This window comes from Cricetulus griseus, chromosome 3 (genome assembly GCF_003668045.3).
Source record: "Cricetulus griseus strain 17A/GY chromosome 3, alternate assembly CriGri-PICRH-1.0, whole genome shotgun sequence".
In the NCBI taxonomy this organism is placed as follows: Eukaryota; Metazoa; Chordata; class Mammalia; order Rodentia; family Cricetidae; genus Cricetulus; species Cricetulus griseus.
Window position 1 is genome coordinate 16,022,217 of NC_048596.1, and position 23,583 is coordinate 16,045,799.

Consider the following 23,583-nt stretch of genomic DNA (forward strand, 5'->3'; position numbering starts at 1 on the left):
GCCTCTCAGGACCTAGGGAATAGGGTGACCCAGAGAACCCAGGCCCTGGCCCACGTCACTCAGGCTGGGTGCTAGAAGCATGTTTCAAATGAAGGGTTGGTGTCAGTGACTGGCTTGATCTTGACCTGGGAGTCACAGGGGCTGGAGCTCTGAGGACTGTGCAGAAGAGATGGCGGCTCGCAACCTTCCTAATGCTGCGACACTGTAATACCGCTCCCCACGCTGTGGTGACCCCCCAGCCATAAAACTGTTTTCATTGCTACTTTATATCTGTAATTTTGCTACTGTTATGAATCGTAATGTAAGTATCTGACGTGCAGGATATCTGATATTTGACCCCCATGAAAGGGTCATTTGACCCCGAAAGGGTCATGGCCCGCAGGTTGCGAGCCACTCTATAGAGGAACTAGTTGTCCTTTTCATCAACCACGCCATTTTCACCAATGCTCCATGCACCCTTGTGCCAATCCCCAGCACGTCTGATCCATGAACAACGCCAGGCACCCTGCTTGTGGGGACAGGGAGGGTGTCATGATGTTTTAAGATTATGTAAAGCCTAGTCTGGTGTAGTCCCAGAGCTTGTAAGTATCTTGGGCCCAATCCTGTCCCTCAAGCCCCTGAGCCTGGGAGTGATCTGCAAAGATCCAGTGAGATCCTGCATTCTACTCTGTCCCCTGAGGCCTGACAGTGGAGCTCTCTGGAGGGGTGTGTGTGTGCGCACATGTACTCCTGTGCTCTCTCCAGCCAGAAGGTACCAATCAGTCCCAGGAGAAGGGAGGGATCCCTGCTTACCCACTCTGTAAGCCCAGCCCCAGCCGCCACAGCTCTGCTCATCCCGTCCCTGGGATGAGAGACGCAAGTGTAATTTAGGTTTTGATATTATGAAAGTCTCGCTGCTCTAAAACAGCGGGGCACTCGGTGCCTCATTAATAAAGGATAAACTCGGAGTCTATTTACAAGGCGCTTTTTGGGGTTATTTACTCTCCAATATACATATGTAATGTTGCGCATACTTACCGCTAGGTAGTTCTTCCCTTCAGCCTGGGCTTCCTAGTCACCCTGAGAGGGTCCCTGCAGGGAGCAGAGGGTCACTGGGGAAGAGGGTTTCTGGGGGGCCCACCCCTGGCAAGAGAGAGGCTCTGTGGAGAAAGGCAGAATCTGGAACTTAAACTGGCGTTGGGAGGCAGAGGTGCACCCACCTCCATGCCCCGCCCTCCTCTGCAGTCCTATCTCAGAGCCCAGCTCCCTTGCCAGATACCAGGCTCTTCTGAGGAAACCCCACCCTCTCTCTGTATCAGGCCTGGGCATCCCTGCTTTCTCCCCATGGGCTGCCCTAGCTCTACCCTCACAGTTCCTGGGTTGGCAGTCACTCTTGCACTCCCAGTTTCTGGTGCCCATCAGCCTGGCTGGGTTGGGAATGGTCCCCACGGAGCCTTTACAAACCCCATGGCACCACAACCTTGGGTGCTTTATAATAATTATTTTTTAATTTTTGTTTTTGAGACAGGTGTTACTAAGTAGCCCAGGCTGGCTCAAACTCACAGAGATGCACCTGCCTCTGTCTCCCAAGTGCTGGTATTAAAGATGTGCCCCAGCGTTCCCAGCCTCTGGGTAACTTTTGTTTTCATGGTTGGAGCTGGGAAGCTACTGTGTGTGGCAGCATGCTCTTCTTATCCCCATTTTGTAAATGGGAAAGCGAGGTCAGGGAGCTCACCCAGTGTCACACAGTCAGCAAATGCCAAGTTGTGGGTTCAACCCAGGATTGAGTTTGTGACACTACTGCTTCCGAAGGGCTTGGGGGCTTTAGGTTTGTTCCAGGCCCTTCAGCCCTGGCCCAGCAGCCCCCCCCCCCCCCCGCCCCATAGCCTCCAGTAGGGAGTATAGCACATCTACCTCCTGAAGCCCTGGGCCGGAGAGCCGTAAGTATGGGTGAAGGGCAGTGGAGGCCTCCGCCTTAGGCAGAGGCCATGAATCCCATGGGAGCTCTGAGTTCTGGCCATCAAGCTGGGAATCTTGAGGCTTAATGTGTTGTGTCTGGGGACCATGGTCTGGCACCTATGTTTGGGTGGGGGTGGTCAGTTTGAAGAAGGCAATGCCTGGCCAATTTGGACCAAGGAGACATCTGGTGGCCAGTAGGAGACCTGCTGCCTCTTTATAGGTGCCCTGGGTGGAAGCATCAGGTCTCTAGAGTACTTTGGGAACTCATAGGGATCCATGAGTGCATCAGACCTTGTACCTACTCCAGGCCTGGGACTCAGAGGACAGAGTCCCTTGTCATCCTCAAAGCAGGAGACTTGACCTGGGGTCTGGGCAGGGGTGAGAGTTAACAGGAGGCCCAGCTCCATCATTGTTGGTGGACAATGAGCCATCACCACCCTAATTAAAGTTGTCATTACAGCAAATGGGTCCTGGGCTGAGAATGGATGATGAGTGCCAGCGATGCACCCTGTGGCCAGCAGCCAGATGCTGTTCCCATAAGCTCCCCTTGGAGCTGAGGAGCCAGGCTGACTACAGGGCTCTTGGGACATCCAGATAGGGACTGAGGCTGCAGCTGGGGATACAGACAAGGACCAGCGTCTGGACTGGAGTGTCAAGGTTGGGCCCTTGCAGTTAGAAGAGGTGATTAAAATCATTACAAGCCCAACTGAGAGCCCCAGGGATACCTGAGGCTATAGGAGGCCCCAAGGGCTGTTTGGAATTTCTGGGAACACATGCCTAGGGTATCCAGGCTCTTGTCAAGGCTCAATGGGGTGTATTCAGTGACCAGGCTAGGGGACTGAGCCCTCTCATGAGAAAGCACATAAAGGTTCTATTGGGCCACGTTGGCCTTTGGTCTGGCCCAGACTTCTGAGGCCACAGCAAGGTGTGGTAGGTGTTGGGGGGGGGGCTCTGGCAACTAGGGAGGTGACTGGCCGCCTGAATGAGGAAAAGCTGGACTCCACTGACCAGCCTGGCTTCTGTTGCTCCCTCTTTTGGTACATCAGGCCCTTGATACCCTGTCACTCCTCCCTTGTGTATAGGACACTGGTTGTCCCATGGAGGTATACTGAGACCCTGTTTCTTCTCTTGAGGGTTCTAAGGCCTGTATGGGGCCCCACCCCATTCAGATACTAGGAAACCTGAGGGCAGGATGAGATCATCTGAGATCAGCCAGAGCTGAAACCATCTTGATGGAGTTGGCAGCCTCAGCCTCTGTCCTATATTTTGTGGTGGCCCCTGGCCAGTTCTTCAGGGTGTGGGGACTGGCCCCAGGGGAGAAAGGATGGGTGGGGAGCCAGGAACTGGCAGGCAGGCAGAGGGGAGGGAGGGGAACCGCTGACAGCAGGACAAATGCTTGTAATTTTATAACCAATCTCAGCGTGTCCATGGGGGGCCGTTTGTGCCTCCACTCAGGACCAATCAGCCTGACAGAGCTATGAGTCTGCCTGAGTGAGTGTGAGCAGCTCCCCCCAGCGCCACTTACTGCAATCTCATTACCACCCAGCTTAAGGCTGGTCAGAGTGGAAGGCCCAGCAGGGAAGGGGACCCAGCCCAAGGTCCCCAGGGTAAGGTCACAGGAGTGATGAAGATCCAGGAGCTCAGGAGGAAGGAGGGAAAGGACACAGGATCTTGGATGATACTTTTGGGGTGCTGAACTAAAAGTATGGAGACAGAGTGAAGACCCTGCCCTCAAGGGGCTTGCAGTCTGTTCTTGGTGGTGGGACAGATTATTGATGGATGAGCCTGGGAAAGGTGGGGATAGACGGAGGCGATCTGAAGGCAAGGAGGAGACTTTAGGACAAGAAAGACAGTATAGAGCATAGGACCAGAGCCAACCAGCATCAGGCCAGGGGCTGAAAGAGAGGGGGAAGCAGGTGACCCTCCAGAGTGCAGAGTTTGGAGGGGGAGATGCCACCCCATGGGAGACGAGAGGGATGGTGGGGGAGGGTGACTAGCCAGTGGTGGATATTATAGGACGGCCTTGCTGGATATCTGGCTCTGGGGATGGCTGTGTGCCCATTAGTCTCTCTAATTGTCAAAAATCTAATTTAGTGTCTGGAGCCTGGGCTGGCCTCGGGTTAAATGGAGGGGGGCGGGCCCAGCCATAAATCTGCCCTCCAAGCCTGGGCTGGTGCTAATTCTGCAGCTAAGTGAGGAGGTGAGGAGAGCTCTGGAGAGGGGGCGTCCTTGATGACCCTGTGTGCCAGCCCCATGTGCCAGGTCACAGCCAAGTCCTGCTGTGTCAGGAAGGCTTGGCTGAATGAGGCCTAGCTGGGCCATTCAGGGGGATGTGATTCGTGTGAAGCAAGCTCAGGGCCACCTGAGCAAGAAGGGGGACAATGAACACGGCTCAGCCCTATAGCACTTGCTTGGTACGTGCAAGGCCCCAGGTTCTATTCCCACAGCCACCATCCCCTCCACCTGGACCAACTCAGGGCCTATGGGGGCTCTACTTTTAGAAAGTGAGTAGGGACAGTCTCTTCCTGATACAAGTCATGCCATATGCAGCATGAGCCTTTTTGGTGAGGAAATTTATGTGACCGATTGTCATCCTGTCATCTACTAGGTGGCTGCTGGGAGTAGCCTCAGCCATGGGGACCATCACTAGAGGGATGGAGAGTAAAGGGCCACCTTCACTTGGGCTGTTCTGCCCTTCCTTCCCTGGAGGTGGTGCTTGGGGACCTGGACAGTTTCCCAGGGCCTCCTGTGGTCTGAGGTAGTGGTGGGGGCTCCGGACCTAGGCTTGGTAATGACACCACTCCCCTCAGAGCCACTAATTGAAAGCAAGGGGCATGGTAGGCGCAGCAGGAGAGGTTGGGGCACTGACAGGGCTCGGAGAGGCTCTGCTTCCATGGGGGAGGAAAACAATTTCTCCTGGCTTCGGCTCCATCTCACCAGGCACCCACCCGGCCTCTCCTGCTGCTAACGAAGTGCCTTTAATTAGCAGCCTAATAAAATGCTCTTAATTGGCAAGAGCCAATCAGGAAGAAGCAAAATCTCTTCTTAGTCATTGCTGATGGCTGCCCAGCCCTAGGTTTAAAAGGAAGAGGGACCACAGCCTAGCCTTAGGAAGGGCAGCTAGCCAGAGGGTGGTCTGGACAGGCCATCTACCTTCCTTCACCTAGGAATAAGGGTCTGGCACTGGACTTGAAGTCTAGGCCCATGGCCTTAGGCTTAGTCCTGGGCTTAGGAGTCAGACTGGTCCATTATCTAGTAGTTGCTGGTAGCTACAGAGGGGTCTTTGCTGACACCCCCTCCTTGCAACTCTCTGGGGGTGCTGCCTATTAAGGGAGATATGGTTGTGAGCATGTAAAACCTGCACAAGACCAGACGAGCTTACACTACCATTCTCTAGGCTCTTAGTGGAAGCTGGTGGCATTGACCACTGCCCAAATGCCACCTTAGGGACCACAGTGACTACCCAGCTAAGAGACAATGAGGCCACAGCTGAGGGAAGAGGGAAGGACTAAATACACCAATAAGCTTATAGTCCTTGAATCCAAAGATGACTCAGCTCTGAGGAGAGTCCTGCTTGGGTCACCAGAGGGGAGGGCAGGGGGCTTCGATCTGTGCTTACTTCTGTGTATTAGTCTGGAGGGAGAAGCAGGGCTCACCTGGGAGCAGCACTGTCACCTCAAGTGGCTTGTGACCCTCTCTGGCAATGCTCCTGAAGGCTTGTGAACTTGTGAGTGATGAGTGGAATGCCCTCCAGCCAACAGCAGGAGGAAAGCTCAGATTCAAGGCCCAGCTGGGGTCCTCACAATGATGAGCAACATACAAGTCAGACCTCACTGTGGCTTCAACATGAGCCAGTACAGAGTGACCTGCATGTGGGAACTGTTTCTTTACAACACCAGTCCTGATTGTTTCTTCCTTTACCTTTTAGATAGGATCTTGCCATGTAGCCCAAAACTCAAGAACCTCCTGTCTCGGCTTCCCAAGTACAGCGTGCACAGAAGTTGGTTGGACCTTGGTTTTGTTTTTTGATGCAGGGTCTCATTACATAGGTCTGACTGGCCTGGAACCAAGTAGACCAGGCTGGCCTTGAACTCAAGAGATCCACTTGCCTCTGCCTCCTCAGTGTTGGAATTAATGGCGTGTGCCACCACAGCTGGCCCTTGGTCTGGTTTTCTCATAAAAGAAATAATCTATATAGCTCTTTGCTCTGAATACTGAAAACTCAGGCATTCTTATGATGTTGGGTCAAAGACAGAAGACACTTAGAAAATTCACTTTAATCTTGTATTTGTAATTTACCCGCCCCCCCAAACAGTTAAAAAACCAAACACACTATTACCATGGCCCTAGCTTGTGAACATATTGGTACATTGACTACACATCACTGTAACATAATCACAAAAATTAAAGCAGTCAGCACTGGAGAATCTAGGAAACAAAGAGCAAAAACCAAAAACACTCTGGCTCACACTTGCTGCCAGGCCTGTTCCCCACTGGAGTCCACTCAGTGAGTTTGCCAGGGCTCAAGGATCACTGCTTTGGGAAGGTATTAGCTTCCTTGGTACCAAGAAGGCTAACCTGTTGGGCTTTTCCTTCAGCATCCAAGGGGAAGGCTAAGGAGGGAAGGTGACACACTCATTCTCTGTCCACCCCCACACTCAGAAACTAAGTCAGATGCTGAGCTGTTGGAAAGTACATATTTGGGAAGTCAACTGCCTCCACGGAATTTCAGACCACAAGCGCTGGACTATTTGGTTTTGAGACAGGGCTGTCAGCACCGGGGTTTCGATTCCACCTGCAAGCAGGCAGCCACAGTTGGCTGCTTTGCTTTCTCTCCTCAGCTTTATTCCCGAGATGGCTGCCTCACTGGTACCGATTGTGCTCACTGTGCAAGGCTCTGCACTGCCAGAGGTCACCCATGTGTGTGAGTCCTAGGACAGACCCTGCTGGAGGTTTCTGGGTGACTTCAAACTGCTGAGTTTAACCAAATGGGGATGGAGACTGGAGTCGACCAAAGCTACAAGTAAACTGACCTCTACTCCTCGGACTGAAGCCACAGGAACTGGGTACCTGCATGCCTCATTCCACCTGTTTAGAATACATTTGAGACTAGCCTGTAGGCCTGCACTAATCCAGATGGGCCTGCCTCAGATCCAGACGGTATTACTGTCTAACTCAAAAGGGAGAGGCTAAGACAATCAACACTACCAAGGCCTAATCATTTTCAGTATTCTCCACTTCAGTCAAATGCTAAACAAGTACATCATCTCCAGCCTCAGGAAGACAGCCTTCTCCCCAGCTTTGGATCACTAAAAATAAATGTTTTTTTCTTACAGAATGATTTAGGAGTCTCAATGTCATTTCCAGTTCGAAAACAAGCTATGAGGGCCAGACTTTATTACTTGTCAACAGAGTTCCAGACAGTCTCTGTCTCTAAAGTTAGGACAAATCAGAAAGAATTTAGCCAAGGGACAAGTGTAAAAGGGTTCCTTCCCATCCATAATTCACATCCACTTTCCAAATGTATTTCAAGGGAAAGGATGTTCCCAGCAGCAGCACCGACATGTAAGTGTGTGCACACACAAACTTGTGCAGCAAGGCACGTTGGCCTTGTCCAGACATCACCACTGTGACAGAGGTCACATTCTCCAGCAGGGTACCCTGTGCACATGCTTCTCTGCCTAAGAAGAATCTCAGCTCTCTGTAGGAGAGGCCTTTTGAGCTGTACACTGGAAAAGCAGATGAGAGAGAGAGAGAGAGAGAGAGAGAGACCGACGACCGACCGAACATGGGAACACTCAGAGCCACAGGACACCTGCAGCTTCTTGCCTACTATTCCTTTAAATGCGTTGAGATGTTCTTTGTTTCTCTTTTCTTTTTAAAAAGGTCAAACTTTACATTCATTCTCGCCCAGTTGGGGATTGGTGATAATCAATTCCCACTGAAATCATGCAGAGACGGTAAGTGGGGTTTACCTTCTCTGGAAATGAACTTCTACTTACCTGATTGTTTCTTCTACAATGAACTGGTAAATGACCCCCAGAGCTGAGAAATGTGATTCAAGTTTCTCAGACCACTTAACTTCATTCCCATTTCCAGCAGCAGTAGAGAGGACAACCTGGAGAAAAAGCTTAACCGCGCTAACGGCTTCAATGGGCAGGGTCCACCAGAGCCCAAGGACAATGGGTGGCCACACTTCCCAACTGGCTTCAGAGCAGCACACCTTCGGCTAACCTTGGGAAGGGGAGCAGTCCTGGCACCGCCTGTCTGCAGTAGTACACACACCGCCCCAACCCCGGCGTCCAGCCCCGCAGGGCCTCCAGACACAGGCAGGTGCTCTCCTGCACCTACTTTCTCAGCAGCCCATAACTGAAGGGCTGGTCAAGGCGAGGCCACTAGACCATTTCTTGAAGCAGCTTAGGTCTCTTTACATCTGACTTGTTTTTCAGCAAAGTCCTTCACTATTAACAGTCAACAGAACGGACAAGGAGCTCAGAGTGGCTAAACCAGATGACTCTGCAGCATGTGGTAGTCGGGAAAGGAGAAACAGCATACACACGCGACCTGACTCAGCATTCACTCAGGACATACTGGGCAAGGGGCAACTTGCAAGCCAGAGAATGAAGATGCCTTCTTCTCCCTCTCCTGGTGAAGTGAAGGTGGCCTGGCTGTAGGTCACTTGTAACTGGCCCCCATTTCTACTTTCATAGCAGCTGGTTCAGTTGGCTTTCTTAAACTCAAATGCATGGTTAGGAACAGCAATGAGAGCCTGACTGCTTGGTTTCCAAGGGAAAAGTGAGGCTGTTCCATGGCCGCGGGTCCAAGTGTGCCTAAACCACCCTTTGGCATGCCCAGCATGCTGGGGGGGGGTGTGAGTTGGTTCTCCGTTCAAGTGCTCCTAGGCTTGCCCACGAACCTCTGCATCTGGAACCTGCTGGCAGAGGCCCAGTGCTGCCTTCCATGAGGCCAGGTTAGCCCTGCCCGCCCTTGAGGAAGTCCAGTCGCTTATGTTTTCACGGACAGCCAGTTTCCTGGCTGGGGAAAGTGGACAGCAAAATAAGGCAGGGGGAAGGAAAGGAAGAGAAGGCAGTTCCCACTTACTAGTAACCCTGTGTGCCGCAATTCACCCTGATCCCCGTGGCAGCCTTGCCTTTCTGCAAACATTAAACACTAGGTTTGGGAGAAGCAGAAGGAAGGGTCTGCAGTGCAAGGCTGAGACGTTAGACTGACAGGCCGGCTGCTTTTCTCCCGGCCATCTCTTAAGCTGCTGTGCTCACAGTCTGGGCAGTTATGGGTGCCCGGGTGCTTTCCGGCTCAGTCAAGGAAACAGATGGGAGCCACGGTACAGAGTGCAGTGGTGCCTGGTGATGGCCATTCCAAGCCTTTCTGCAGGCCCAGCCTTGCCAGTGATTTAAGATGAAGCACAATGCTTTTTATTACACATCTAATTGTTAATGAGAGGAAATGCAATCAGCGGCTCCTTTCCACTCTACATGGAACCGAGGAGACTGCTGAGTCCAGAGCAGACACAACCACTGATGGTGCCCAGGACATTCCTGTCCCTCCCCCTGGACACAGGGAAGGATGAGAGAGAAAGCTGCAAATATGAGTGTCATGTTCATGAATCCACTGCTGCCCTGGGGGTCGTTTGCAGCAAAAGCCTGGGCTGGAAATGACAATACACTCAAACTCTTCCAAGTGTCACATTTTTTAGGTGATCCACCTCATGCTAGATGAGGACATTGCACACACCTTCTCAGGTTGAAGATGGAGTAGGGGAGGAGGGAAGAGGGACAGAAACCCAGACAGGGGAGGAGGCAGCAGGTGCAGATCTTCCAGTGTGTGTCCCTCTCTTCTAAGGGTATGCAAGCAGGCAGCTGTCTCCTTCCATGCAGTGGCCTGGACTGCTCTGGCCAGGCTCTAGTTACTCCTGCAGTTAACAGGGAGAGGCCAGGCATTCTCTGCCTGGAAGTTGCAGCCCCTGTCCCCTAGAAGTAGGCCAGATGGGGAAGCTAGTTCTTCTGCTTAATGGCAAAGCAAGAGAGATTCTGGCAAAACACTAAATATATTTATAAGTCATCTTTGTCTGGAACCCAATGGGAGAGAAACAGGTGCAGAGGGAGGGGGTAGGGAACAGGAGGGGAGGCTTAAAAGTTCCAATCATTCACACAAGATAAAGACATCTTCTGATAGCAGCACTGAAGCAGCCGGCTGTGCCGAGCAGACCGTCCTGGTCAGCTGCTGACCGACTGTCCCAACAGGAGTCTCAAAGCCCTGCTCCTCGCTGATCCATCCGGGGAATCCGGGTAGGAGTGTGATTGTTGTTCATCCTGGTCTTGGCAGATATGTTAAATACTGCAACATTAACGAGTCCTGTGTGGAAACACAGCCAGCAGTCATTAGCCCCTTTCCCTGTACTTTCCACTTGCTCTAAGACAGAAGGTTTGTGTGGCTGTCAATGAGAACGACTTGGGGGTCCTTCCCAAGAGCTGCTCCCTGCACAGTGCTTCTATCACAGTTTTCTTGGGGGCTTACACAAAGGACAGGGTTTAGTGGTGTGCTCAGGATACAGGGTCCTAAGATTAAGAGTGAATAATGGCTGGGACAGTGCCATGCTTCCCTGCTCCCTGGAATACCAGAGGGGGCAGGAATGACTCTGGGGGCCCTGTTTGACTGTCCTGAAGCACAGTGGTGTCTCTGTTAAGAAGGGTGCACAGGCAGGAAGCTGTCTGGGGCCTGTCTGGCTTAAGGAACCGTCCATGGAGACAATGAAAGTGCTCCTGGTCCCTTCAAGGTGGGTGTGGCTGGACATGTGGCTGGGAGATTAAGACAGAGGGTGATTCTGGAGATAAAAAATTGCCAGCCATCTATGTTGAAGTGAGAGCTAAAGTCATGGGAAAAGATAAGATAGCCCAAGAAGAGAGCCTAGAGGAGTTAAAAATGACTGAGCCAGATTCTCAGGGGATGTCTCTTTCCGCAGTGAGAGGAGAAAAGACATAAAGTTAGGGAGAATAAAAACAGTGAGGGCTACGAGCACATTGCCATGGTTAAGCATGTGTTTAGCATGAGCCAGGCCAGGCACTCAATACCCAGAAGCCACCATCCCAACAGCAAAATACTATTACATTGGAAGAAAACCAAAGATTGATGAAAAGAGCAGACAAGGTACATGGTGATCAGAGGATCACTATCCATGGTGACCTTCGCAAAGGGCTTATGATGTGTGTGGACTAAGACCTTTCCCAACACTGTCTCCATGCAGACCTGTGAGGCAGGCGCTGTACTCATCAGGGTATGACAGACAGTCTGTGAATTTAAAGGCCCAAGAGCCAGTGTGACTTAGCTGAGGAATGATGATGCAATTGTCTTCTCCAATAGCAGAGACAGTGACAGAGGTAGAGGAGTGTAGTGAGAGGCATGGCTGCTCTAGCAGCCAAGGGAAGTGTGAGAAACAAAGGTACACAAGAGACAATGTCCCCGAAGCTGCTGATATTCCTAGAACTCAATAACCCAACATGTTTGAACCAGGGATGGCACTGGATGCCAACTGCAAATGCAACCATAAACAACACCTGGGTATTTTAGGGTTTGCCCTGCCTTAGAGAGGTACTAGAGACTTGGGAAGGAACCCAGTTTCATGGTATTGCTGGGGATGAACAAACCAACCAACCGGCTAATCTCCTGTGGATGGAGTAGAGAAGTGGAGACAAAAGGCTGCCTTCTGTTCCCAGTGAGACCAGGAAGCCAGAGCTGTGCGCTGTCAGGGGCACATTTTAGCTAGAGACATTTCCAGACACGTGTCAGGTGAGTTGCTGGATTGACAGGGTCTCCCTTGTAGGTACCTGATCTAACAACTATATGACGACAGGCTTATGGGCCATTGGTTTTCCAAGTGGTTCAAATGTCATTTTACTTTCATAAAAATTGTACTACTACATAATAAGAACTCTAGAACCCTCTAAAATTGGAACTGGCTACCTTCTACCAGTCAAAGTGGTGCTCATGGGGCCAGTCCCTGCCTCATCTCATGTGGTCCCATTCTGCCCTCCTGCTGTATACTGCTTGGTAATCTGAGGAGGAGACACTCCTAGGAGCTAGCAGCACCTCACAGCCAACATCCTATCTCCTACCACAGTGCCACACACACAGCTCTTTTCATACCCGGGCAAGTATGAGGTCAGTGTTGGGTTATTTATCTGGAGATGTAGGTGTATGTCCGAGAAGGGGAGCGGGGTGGTTCAGCGTGGGCAGCTGGATCATTTAGGAAGTCCCAGATGAGGATTGTGTCATCATGTGAACTACTGACAATCTGGAATTCATCAAACTGGAGTCGGAAAACTCTTCCAGAATGCTCCTAAAGAAGCAGAAACAAAGAGTAAGACTTTGAACTCAAAATCAAAAACATCAATGTCTGAAGGAGGGGCCTACAGAAAGGCTATGGTGTGCCCAGGTGTCGTTTCAAACAGACAGAAAGCAGTTTCACTAACTTTAGGATGGAAAACTCAAATACTGGGGAGTAACTGTCCGAAGGAACACAGTAAACAAGTAAATGGCAAAGAAGATGCTGGCTTGTCACCACCAACTGGGATTAGACTACAGGAGAGTGGTCTTGGTGTCCCCAGGTCTTTTTATCTCCCTGCAAGCTCCTTTGACCATCAGAACTCAAGGGGTGATCAGCAGTAAGAAATGGCAAGCTGGTACAACGTTCGCCAACCAAACTTCTGGAAGCTGGAGAGATGGCTCAACAGTTAAAAGCACTGACTGCTCTTCTAGAGGACCCATGTTCAATTCCCAGCACCCACATGGAGGCGGACAACTATCTATACCTAGAGTTCCAGAGGGATTTGACATCGTCTGACCTCTGAGGGCATTGTACTATACAAATAAATGCATGGACATAAAAAATATCTTAAAAAAGAAACTTCAATTTGAAAAACCATTTATGGGTTTTCATGATGCACAATGACCTACTATGATTAACTTGAAGCTACTCACATTCGGTCAACAACTTGTAAAATTCTAATGGTTGGCTGTCATGAGCTCAGGAGCCTGTTGTAGCAACCAGAGTGGTAAGCATGCCTACAGCAGGCATGGGCTGCTCCTGACTTCCTACTTCCAACACTGTTACTAGTCAGTCTCACCTGCACGCCAATACTATCACTGACTTTTATCTACCCTTGAACTTCATATAAACACATACACACACAGTATAGATTTTTTGTGCCAGCTTATATTTTACTCAACATTTTCTGTTTGTCTGTTTTTAAGACAGGGTTTCTCTGTGTAACTGACCTGGCTGTCCCTAGAACTCACTCTATAGACCAGGCTGGCCTCAAACTCAGAGATCCACTTGCCCCTGCCTCCCCAGTGCTGGGACTAAAGGCGTGTGCCATCACCCGGCTTTTACATTGTAACTGTTTTTCTGTCACTACATGGAAAAAGTTATTTCATTCCTTTAAAAATTAGTGGCTAATATTCCACTTTATGAATATACTATAGTTATTCTCCTGTTGGGGGACATATGGGCTGCCTATAGTTTTTCGATATTATTAAAACAAAGCTGCTTTCATTTGAGAGGTGGAGGCAGGCAGATCTCTTTGAGTTTGAGGTCAGTCTGGTCTACATAGTAAGCTCCAGGTCAGCCAGGGCTGGAAAGAGACCCTATGTCAAAAACACCGAAAGAACAAACAAACAGAAAACTAAAGCTGCTGAGTGGTGATGGTATACATTCGAGATTACAGCACTAGGAAGACAGTGACAGAGGATCACCAGTTTGAGGCCAGTCCGAACTACATTTCCAGATCTTGTCTCAAAAAAAAAAAAAAAAAAAAAAAAAACCAAAACAAAAAACAACAAAGAAAGTCACTACAGGCATTATAAAAATTTATTACTTTATGTGTTTTGCCTGCATGTATGTCTGTGTACCAAGTGTTTGCCTAGTGCTCCCAGAGGTGAGAAGAGGGTGTCAGATCTCCTGGAACTGGAATTACAGACAGTTGTGAGTTGCAAGAGCAGCCAGTGCCCTTAACTGCTGAGCCATCTTTCCAGCCTGCATGCTTTTGATAAGAAGCAGAACTGTGGGGCTATGGAAGTGGAATACGCCTGGCTTCCACAGACACCTGGAAGAAGGGCTATTAAAGCTGGACCAGACACTGCTACTAGTCATGAGTTCCAGCTGCTCACCCCATCACGTGACATTGCCAAGCTTTTAAACCTTAATCTTCACAGTGATAGTTAATTGTTTAAATTTATACTTTTCTTTATGAAGTTGAGCAAGTTACCTTCTTTTCCTAGCTTGTTCAGAGTTTTTTAATGAGTGGGCACTGGATTTTGACAAATGCTTTTTTTTTTTTAAATTTGTTTTATGTGAATAGGTGTTTTATATGTACCATGTGTGTGCCTGGTACCCGAGAGGCCAGAAGAGAATGTTGGACCTGTGGAACCAGAGTGATAGATGGTTGTGAGCTGTCATGTAGGTGCTGGGAATTGAACCTGGATCCTCCAGAAGAGTAGACCGTGCTCTAGCCCCTTGCCAAATGCTTTTACTGACCTGTTGTTGAGACAGATGACATGGACACAGGACTGGGATATAGCTCCAGTGGTAGAGCACTTGCCTAGTATGGGAAAGGCCCTAGGTTTGCGCCCTAGCACCATAAGAATACATTGATTTTCAAGTGTTCAATCAGTCTTGTATATTGTACTTGAAACCACCAATCTTTATTAGTGTAACTTTTATTATGCATTATTGGAGTCAATTTGCTCATATTTTGTGGAGTTTGTTTTTTAATGTAAGAATTCTTTCAAGGCTCCTAAGAGCATTTGCGTCACATTCATGAAAGCCTTGGACTTAATCCTAGCACTACAATTAAAAAAAAAAAAAAAAAAGCTCTGAATCACTCCGGCAAGCATGGTGATTAATCCCTGTGACCCTAGCACTTGGATGATGGAGACATGGGGATTAGGAGTTAGAACACGTGTGTTCATGAGGCACTGGGCTTCCATCTCCAGTACTGAAAAAGGAAAAAAAAACAAAACAATAACAAAAAAACAAAAACAAAAACAAAAAACAAAAACAAAAGCAAATCAAATAAAAATTTTTTTTTTTGAGACAGGATTTCTTTGTACAGCCTTGGGTGTTCTGGAACTCACTCTGAAGACCAGATGTGTATGTGGGTGCCAGGCCCTCCAGCCCTCATGTTTTTGATGGAAGCAGGTATTTCCCTGCCCTATGTCTCATTTAGAATAGCTAGGTGGCTGGCTCATCTCTACATGTTTTGGGACTTCTCAATTACCTTTCTATTACTTATTTCTGTACTTTAATTTCACTGTGGTATATATAAGGAGACAGGCTGCATGTTTCTTTCTCTGAGCTTTTCATTACATTTGCTCCTTTGTGTGTATACATGTGTGTGCATGCGTGTATCATGGTACGTGTGGAGGCCAGTCCGCTCCGTCTACTGTGTGGGTCCCAGGGATCAAACTCACGTCAGGTTGGAAGTGAGCCCCTTGCTGAGCCATCTTGCTGGCCCATATCTAGATTTGTTAAGGCATGCCTATGGCCCCATGTAATCTATCTTGGCGATTAGGCCGTAGGAGCCTGGGGATGAATGGCTGCTTCTGTTGGAGAAGCACTCTCTATGTAGCAGATGGCTGCTTCCAGCTGAGGGCAGTGCTGAGGAGTTTAACTCTTCTTCCTGAATTTGCTGCCCGCCATGTTTGTCCATGGTTCTCCTTGTACTTCTACCAGGCTCTCATCTATGTCCTGGTGCAGGTGCACTGAGGACTGCTCTCATCTATGTTCTGGTTCAGCTGCACTGAGGACTGCTCTCATCTATGTCCTGGTGCAGGTGCACTGAGGACTGCTCTCATCTATGTCCTGGTGCTATCCAGTCCGTACAGATGCACCAAGAGCTGCTCTATCTCCCTGGTGCATCTGCCCCTTTATCATGATGCAACACACCTTTCTATCCTGACAATATTACTTGCTATGTAGTTAGCTCTGTATGAGATCAATGCATCTACTCTAAACTACTAATAGCATGGCATATAGTTTGTAAAAAGTTTTTAGAATGTAGTGCCACATACTGGGTGGCTTAAATGGAGATGTGTCTCCCACTGTCTAGAGGTATTGGCAGAATTGGTTTAATTCTCAGGCCTCTCCCCCCAACCTGTGTTATAGATGGATGTCTTCACAAGCTTTTCCATCTGTGGGCATCCTCATCCTGTTGTCTTCTCTTCTCTTCTCTTTCTCTCTTTGCTTTCTTTCTCTTTTTCCTTTCCTCCTTCCTTCTTTCCTTCCTTCCTTCCTTCCTTCCTTCCTTCCTTCCTTCCTTCCTTCCTTCCTTCCTTCCTTTCTCTCTCTCTCCCCCCCTCTCTTTCTAGTTTTTTGAGACAGGGTTTCTCTGTGTAACATCCCTGGCTGGAACTCACTTTGTAGACCAGGCTGGCCTTGAACTCACTGAGATCCGCCTACCTCTGCCCCTCAAGTGCTGGGATTAAAGGCCTGTGCCACACAGCCCAGCTCATCTTGTTGTCTTTTAAGGACTAATGCCTTTCTCAGTGAGTTCGACTCAGTCTTCAAATACAACCACAGTCTGAGATACTGGATATGGAAACTTCAACACAGGAATTCCCGGAAGACAGATTTCAGTCCATAACACATGGCACGTGGCTCTCCTCTTTTTTTCTGGGGGTAGTGGTGGTACTGACTCAGCCCAGGGCTCTGTGCATGCTAATACACTCTTCTAATTCCAGCCCTTGGATTTTTGAGGCAGGGTCTTGTTATGTAGCCCAGGCTGGCCTCCACAAACTTATGATCCTCCTGTTGTAGCCTCCCAACTGCTAGGATTAAAGGCATACATCACCTTACCAGCTTTAAGTTTTTATTTGTAATTGCCTTTATATTTATAATATGTTCATTCATTCATTTATTCATCTAATTATGCATGTGTCTCTGTGTATGGGGCGTGAGTGTAGTACCCGTGGAAGCCAGAAGAAGCATCAAATCCCCTGGAATTGGAATTACAGGTAGTTTTGAGGCACCTGATGTGATGTTAGGAACTGAACTCAGGTCCTCTGGAAGAGCAGGAAGTGCCTTAACTGCTGAGTCATCTTTCCAAACTGTGATTTTAGACTAGGTCTCACATAGCTAAGGCTGGCTTTTAATTCCATGTATAAATGACGATAATGACTGAACTTCTCATCTTCTTGCCTCCACCTTTTGAGTGATAGTATTTACGCTTGGATTATGTGGTGCTATGGATTGAATCCAGGTTTGTGCACATGAGGTAATCATTCTACCCGCTGAGCTATATCTCTAACCCCTAAAGTAGAATCTTACAGACAACATATAGCTAGTCCAGTCTTGCTTTTGACTGATTAATAATTTCTCTTAATCTCAAGTAGAGAAATTACTAAGAAGCCCATACTGAGATATAACTAAATTGTTGAAAATCACTGACAAGAACAAAATCTTAAAGCAGCCACAAGAAAACAAGGAAGTAGGTGCCATCAAACATCTTAGCAGGGGGCACACTGGAAGCTGTCAACTCTGAATTCTTCAGCCAGCAAAGACACCCTGCAGAAGTGATGGCAAACCTGACTTTTCCAGGCAAACAACACTTGAAAGTAACTGTCACCAGTGTCCAGTGTCCCCACACTGGTGTTAACTTCTTCAAGCAGAGGAAAATGATATTTCAAGGTGAAAGCTTGGATTTGTACAAAGGGATGGAGGGTGATGGAAAAGGCAAACGCATAAATAAAAGTATTTCACTCAAACAACAAACACAGGCTGTGGTGGTTTGAATATTAAGTTTGTTTTTTCTTTTTAAAGGCAGGGTCTCTCTATATAGTCAGAGACTTTCAATCTTTTCACCTCTTCTATTTCCTTCCTTCCTTCCTTCCTTCCTTCCTTCCTTCCTTCCTTCCTTCCTTCCTTCCTTCTTTCTTTCTTTTTTCTTTTGAGACAGGGTTTCTCTGTGTAGCCCTCGCTATCTTGGCACTCACTCTATAGACCAGGCTGGCCTTTAACTCACAGAGATCCGCCTGCTTGCTGGGATTAAAGGTGTGCACCACCATCACTTCTTCTTGTCTCATCTTTAAGGTGGGGATTACAGACACATGCCAAAACACTCAGTGCACAGAGCGCACAACTGGAGCACACATCTGCAAAGATGCGTGAAACAGTGCACAGAGCACACACCTGGAGCACACATCTGCAAAGACGCGTGAAACACTCAGTGCACAGAGAGCACACCTGGAGCACACATCTGCAAAGACGCGTGAAGAAGGCAGGCATCCAATCTTAGTGTTTTGGGTCTAAGAGACAGGGTCTCAATCTGCAGCACAGACCTCTCAGGAAGACACAGCAATTCTCCTGCCTCAGCCCCTGAATGCTCAGATACACGAATTCGCCACCATACCAAGCCTAAGAAAGAGTTTTAAACCCGAGACAAAGCATTCCTTTCCTCCAGAGGCTTCTCAAGTGTTGACTGGGAACTCAGAACACTGGGCTTTTAATGTTTCATCATTCCCCTGAGCTGTTCAAAAGATTCTGTTTACTCTGGATCCACACACATCTAACTAAAGCATTTGTCAATCTGAGCCTATGGCTTATAACATGACAAAGAATTTTATGCTCCCAAGCCTGTGGTAGACACAGGCCTGTGATCCCAGCACTAGGGAAACGGGGCAGAAGGAGTGGAATTTCAATCCAGCCAGGGCCACATGAGTCACTTCTCTCCCCAGGTGTCACAATGCTGAGGCATGGGGTGGATAGGGGTAACGATGGGATGGCAGGGCTTGAGGCACTTGGAGGCATTGCCTAGTGAGTAAGATGCAGAGCTAAGGAGCTGACCAGGGTGCCAGCAAGTCCCAGGGCACTTTTTGCAAGTACAGGGAAGGGTTCAGGTCCTTAGATTCTGGACAGGTTCCAATTTGAGGAATTATATTCTCTCTCCCTCAGCGCCTCCTGCTGCTTCTGGTGGATACAGAATTCTTCCCACTTCCTGCATGCAGCTGTTAGGCAGCTGCCACCATCCTCTCCATACACAGTCTCTAAAGTACTTTTGGATGAAAGGCACTATATAAACATATTTTATTGTCATGTATTGGTTGCTTTTCCACTTAGTAGGTTTTGTGAGAGTCTAACTATAAAATCCAGATCTATATTCTACAGCACATTAACATTTAATTTCTTCCCCTACCTGCTCTTCAGCTCCTTTAACAATAAAGCTCTTACCACAAGCGTCCGTAGACAGAGAGTCCCCGCAGGAGCACGGGGGTCCAAAGCAGCCATGAGATCCCACACTTTAATTTTTCTAAAGATCAAAAAGGGGACAAAAGTCTTAGTTAAAAGCAAACTTAAGGGAACACAAGGAAGAAGAGCAAAAAGACAGGGCAATAAATACGGGTAGTGAGAGCACGCACAGAAGCCAGATGACTTTTGAGTCCAGGGGCCTGGTTCTCACATTCCCTCCTACAATACCCACTTTACATGCTTGGTCTGTTCTGGTGGATTTGTCTGGTTTTTTATTTTAGGGCAACCCAGACAAATATATAATCTAATAGCCAAAATAATAATAATATAAATACAATTAAATGACTAGGAGGAATATTTTAGCAAACAGTAAGCAAAAGAGAGGTGCCCACCAATTAAGCAATAGTGTATGTAAACTTTTAGAGACCAAAAAGGGTTATGTTTAGCATCATGAGCTAGGAAGGATGAAGATGTGGACACTGGGGAAGAAGGAGGCCGCTGGGACTGAGCCCACCTTGCACATGCTAAGCACACACTCTACTTGTGAGCTACAAGCTGAGCTCTTAGATTTGTTTGTTTTGTAATGTTGTTAGTGAACTCACCCATCATAGGCCCCACTCACTATCCTTTTGTTATCAAATCGAATACAGCGCACCAATTCCTCATGGCCTTCTAACACACGTAAACACGCACCGCATTCTATGTCCCACAGTCTGAAAGAGAAAATGGAGTCAAGTGAAATTTCATGGATTCACTTCCAAGCCTTGTATATTACCATGTATTTCACACATCCTTTAAAAATTCACAAAGGGGCTGGATGGTGGTGGCGCACGCCTTTAATCCCAGCACTCGGGAGACAGAGACAGGTGGACCTCTGTGAGTTCGAGGCCAGCCTAGGCTACAAAGTGAGTGCCAGGACAGGCTCCAAAGCTACAGAGAAATCCTGTTTTGAAAAACAAAACAAAACAAAATAAAATTAAAAAAAAATTCACAAGGGGGCTGGAAAAATGGCTGAGTGGTTAAGAGCTGTAATTTCTAGCGCCTATATGGTATTCATAACCTTCCTTAACTCCTGCTCCAGAGGATCCAACACACTCTTCTGACCAACTCAGACCTTAGGCACACATGTGGTGCAAATACATACACATAACGCCACACAGTCATGCATATAAACTAAAAATATATTTTAAAGTTTCACTCATATAAAAGTATGTTACTTTCAATATAACTTATTTCTTATCTGTCATACAATTTGGGCAGAAACTGTGTGATTTAAGTTCAAATGCTGTGAGTGTTTTCAAAACCCAATGCTTCATACAACTCTGAAACCAGGTTCTTCTAGGCAGGAATTCAATGTACAGTTGCCTAGGAAGGAAATGACCAGTTCAAGAGAGTAATGCTTCCTGAGGTCACCACTGTCCAGGGCAGTTATCATCAATAGGAAGGCAAAGCCAAATCTCAGGAAGCCTGCTGCAATAGTTTTACTGCTTTTAGCCCGATTCCATTCATTTCTAGGGATGGCAGGGTTGATGCATCAGTTCTAGCTCTTCCTTCCCTCAGGCATTGAAGGAGAGGAGATGACAGATAAAATTTCCAAATTCTAACCACCTCTCTGTCATTCATCTTTGTAAGGGTAAAAATACAAAAAAGTACAGACTTGTGCAACCTTCAAATTTGAACACAGCCAGCTCTCTGGCCAACCACTGTACTGAAGCAAAAAGTCATGATTTCTAGTGGAGAAGCAAATCTCTTATTCTTCTTTTTCTTTATGTTTTCAACAATAGTGAAATGGAGAAACAGCCTTTATTTATTAGCATTTTTTCAACTGCAGGAAAAGAATTTAAAAGAAGGGCCCTTAACTTCATTAGCTGTCTTGGTTTATTTGAGCAGTTCCTCTGAAATAGGTCTATTCAGTGATTAAAGTATTAGGGAAGGAAACACATGACACAAGGCTCTTCTGTATGCACGGCCTCTCTGGGGGGCAAGCTGTAGCCCTGTAAGAAGCTACAGAAAGGAAGCCTATTTGATTGGATCTAGGGGAGAGGAGGGATACGTGTGGGGGAACTGGGAGGAGAGGAGGGATATGTGAGAGAAGCATCAAAACAAATCAAAATTAAAAAAAAACAACAAAGTCAGGCCATGGTGGCGCACGCCTTTAATCCCAGCACACAGGAAGCAGAGGCAGAGGATCTCTGAGTTAGAGGCCAGTTCCAGGATTGCTGGAGCTACACAGAGAAACTGTCTTGAAAACCCCAACAACAACGAACCACAGAGAACAAACAAGACAGTTAAAAGCCCTGAGGTCTGTGCACAAATGGTGACTGGAAGGTGATGTGGGAAAGGCACCTGCCGCTCACCTGATAGTATTGTCAGATGAGCCACTCACCACCAGCCTGTCTCTGTACTGCAAACAGGCGATGCCTCGTTTGTGTCCATTTAGGGTCCTTACAAATTCACAAGTACTCGTGTTCCATACCTGAGACAGAGAAACGACAATTGAGCAGTTGGCTGGCACACATCTACCAGTAAAGTAAAGTACTGGGTAAGCAGAAAACTGGTGAGTCATCAGAGGATGCCAATGTCTCAACCAAACAGAGTGCAAAGTAAGAGCCAAAAAGTTTAGTTCATAGTAACTAACATGGGACTAACGGGAAGCTGGCTGCTGTCGCATGATTTACTTAGGGAACTGGTCTCCTCTTCGTGCCGTGTGTGCACACTCCTTAGCTCCATTGCACCTGATTTGTTTTTAGAGACACATTTATTATTTGTATGAGTATGTGTGCCTGCTTGAGTTTGTGTGTACCACGTATGTGCAGGAACCCACAGAGGCCTGAAGACAGTGTCAGGTCCCCTGGAACTGAGGTTTTGAGCCAGTATTTGCATGCTGACAACTAAACCTGGGTCCTCTGCAAAAGCAGCACACTGTCTTAAGACACCAAGCCACCGCTCCAGCCCTCCACCTTGTTCTCGGACATAGGGTCTGTAGACACAAAGCTTGCTTGGCTGGCCAGCAAGCACCAGGGCTGTGCCAACCTCCCCCACCTGGCACTGAGATCACAAAGGTGTGCTGCCACATCTGACTTTTATAAAGCTGCTAGGAATTTGACTCAAGTCCTAATCCTTGTGTGGCAAGGATGTCATCCACCTGGCCATTTTCTCAGTTCCAGTATGTATATATTTTTTCTGAAATTAAACTTGATCCGCTCTTCTCACACTCAAAATAATTGCCACTAAGTTACATCTCCAGCCCATCACCTTTGTTTATAGAAATAAAAATTGAATTCAATTTTACATTATTCTACAATAAGTTACATTATTCTACAATATTCTACAATTCTACAATGTACAATATGCACATAGTTGTACCTGATCATACTTTTATACCAGCTCCTTACTGCACCTTGTGAACACACTGAGAGTGGCCCATTACCTTTATGGTTCTATCTCCAGATGCAGAAACGATGTACTTGTCATCAAAGTCTACAACGTTGACGGCAGCTCGGTGTCCCACCAGCACCCTCCTTAGGGTGATGTCAGTTGGGGAGGCCATATCCCATACAGCAATGGAACGATCTTTGGAGCAGGTCACCATCATGCCGTTATTGAAACGCAAGTGCAGAACAGCCTCACAATGGTGGATCAATGTGTTTAGCATCTCACCTGCGTTCACATCCCATACTCTGAAACGGATAACAGAGAGTTAGATGGTGCTTAGGCTACAGTGCAGTGCCTGTTTCAACTATGGAGCTTATCATCAATGACACTCCCCACCCCTACCTCACCCCCACTTTCTTTTTCAAACAGCGTTTCTCTGTGTAGTTCTGGCTGTTCTGAAACTCACTCTGTAGACCAGGCTGGCCTCAAACTGCCTCTGCCTCCTGAGTGAGGAGACTAAGGGTGTGCATCATCACGCTTGGCTCACCCCCACTTTTTGTTTTAAATTTATTATGTATACAGTGCTCTGCTTGCATGTATGCCTGCACACCAGAAGAGGGCACCACATCTCATTACAGATGGTTGTGAGCCACCATGTGATTGCTGGGAATTGAACTCAGGACCTCTGGAAGAGCAGCCAGTGCTCTTAACCTCTGAGCCACCTCTCCAGCCCCTCACCTTCCACCTTCATGGCAACTGTTGTGCTCTTCCTTTGCTGCCCCAAGATGAGTATGGATGGACCACGAGGAAGCAGCATAGGCAAAGAGGACAGGGAGGAAGTGGGTGCTTCCTGGGTAAAAGCTTAAGAAGGGAAATCTGGCCAAGCTATAGTGCTCGGGGATGAGGAAGCAGTCACTAATCACCTGATAATGTGGCATGGAATGTCATATTATTATAATATAGTTCTATTATTCTATTATTGACATTCAATTAAGAACACACATGTAAACCAA

At 47.8% G+C, this 23,583-nt stretch overlaps 1 protein-coding gene across 16 annotated transcripts in view; it reads right to left on the minus strand.

Moving 5' to 3' along the window:
* Positions 1-6,208: 6,208 nt before the first annotated feature.
* Btrc (beta-transducin repeat containing E3 ubiquitin protein ligase) overlaps positions 6,209-23,583 on the minus strand; it is a 174,417-nt gene continuing 157,042 nt past the window's right edge. For all 16 annotated transcript variants that reach the window (XM_035441805.1, XM_027407177.2, XM_027407185.2 and 13 more), the window contains 6 exons: positions 22,626-22,875; positions 21,553-21,671; positions 19,798-19,908; positions 19,178-19,256; positions 12,100-12,292; positions 6,209-10,311 (listed from right to left, as the gene is read on the minus strand). In XM_035441805.1, coding sequence (XP_035297696.1) covers positions 12,131-12,292; positions 19,178-19,256; positions 19,798-19,908; positions 21,553-21,671; positions 22,626-22,875 — 721 coding nt within the window. In that variant the 3' untranslated portion in view covers positions 6,209-10,311; positions 12,100-12,130. The remainder of the gene's footprint in view (positions 10,312-12,099; positions 12,293-19,177; positions 19,257-19,797; positions 19,909-21,552; positions 21,672-22,625; positions 22,876-23,583) is intronic.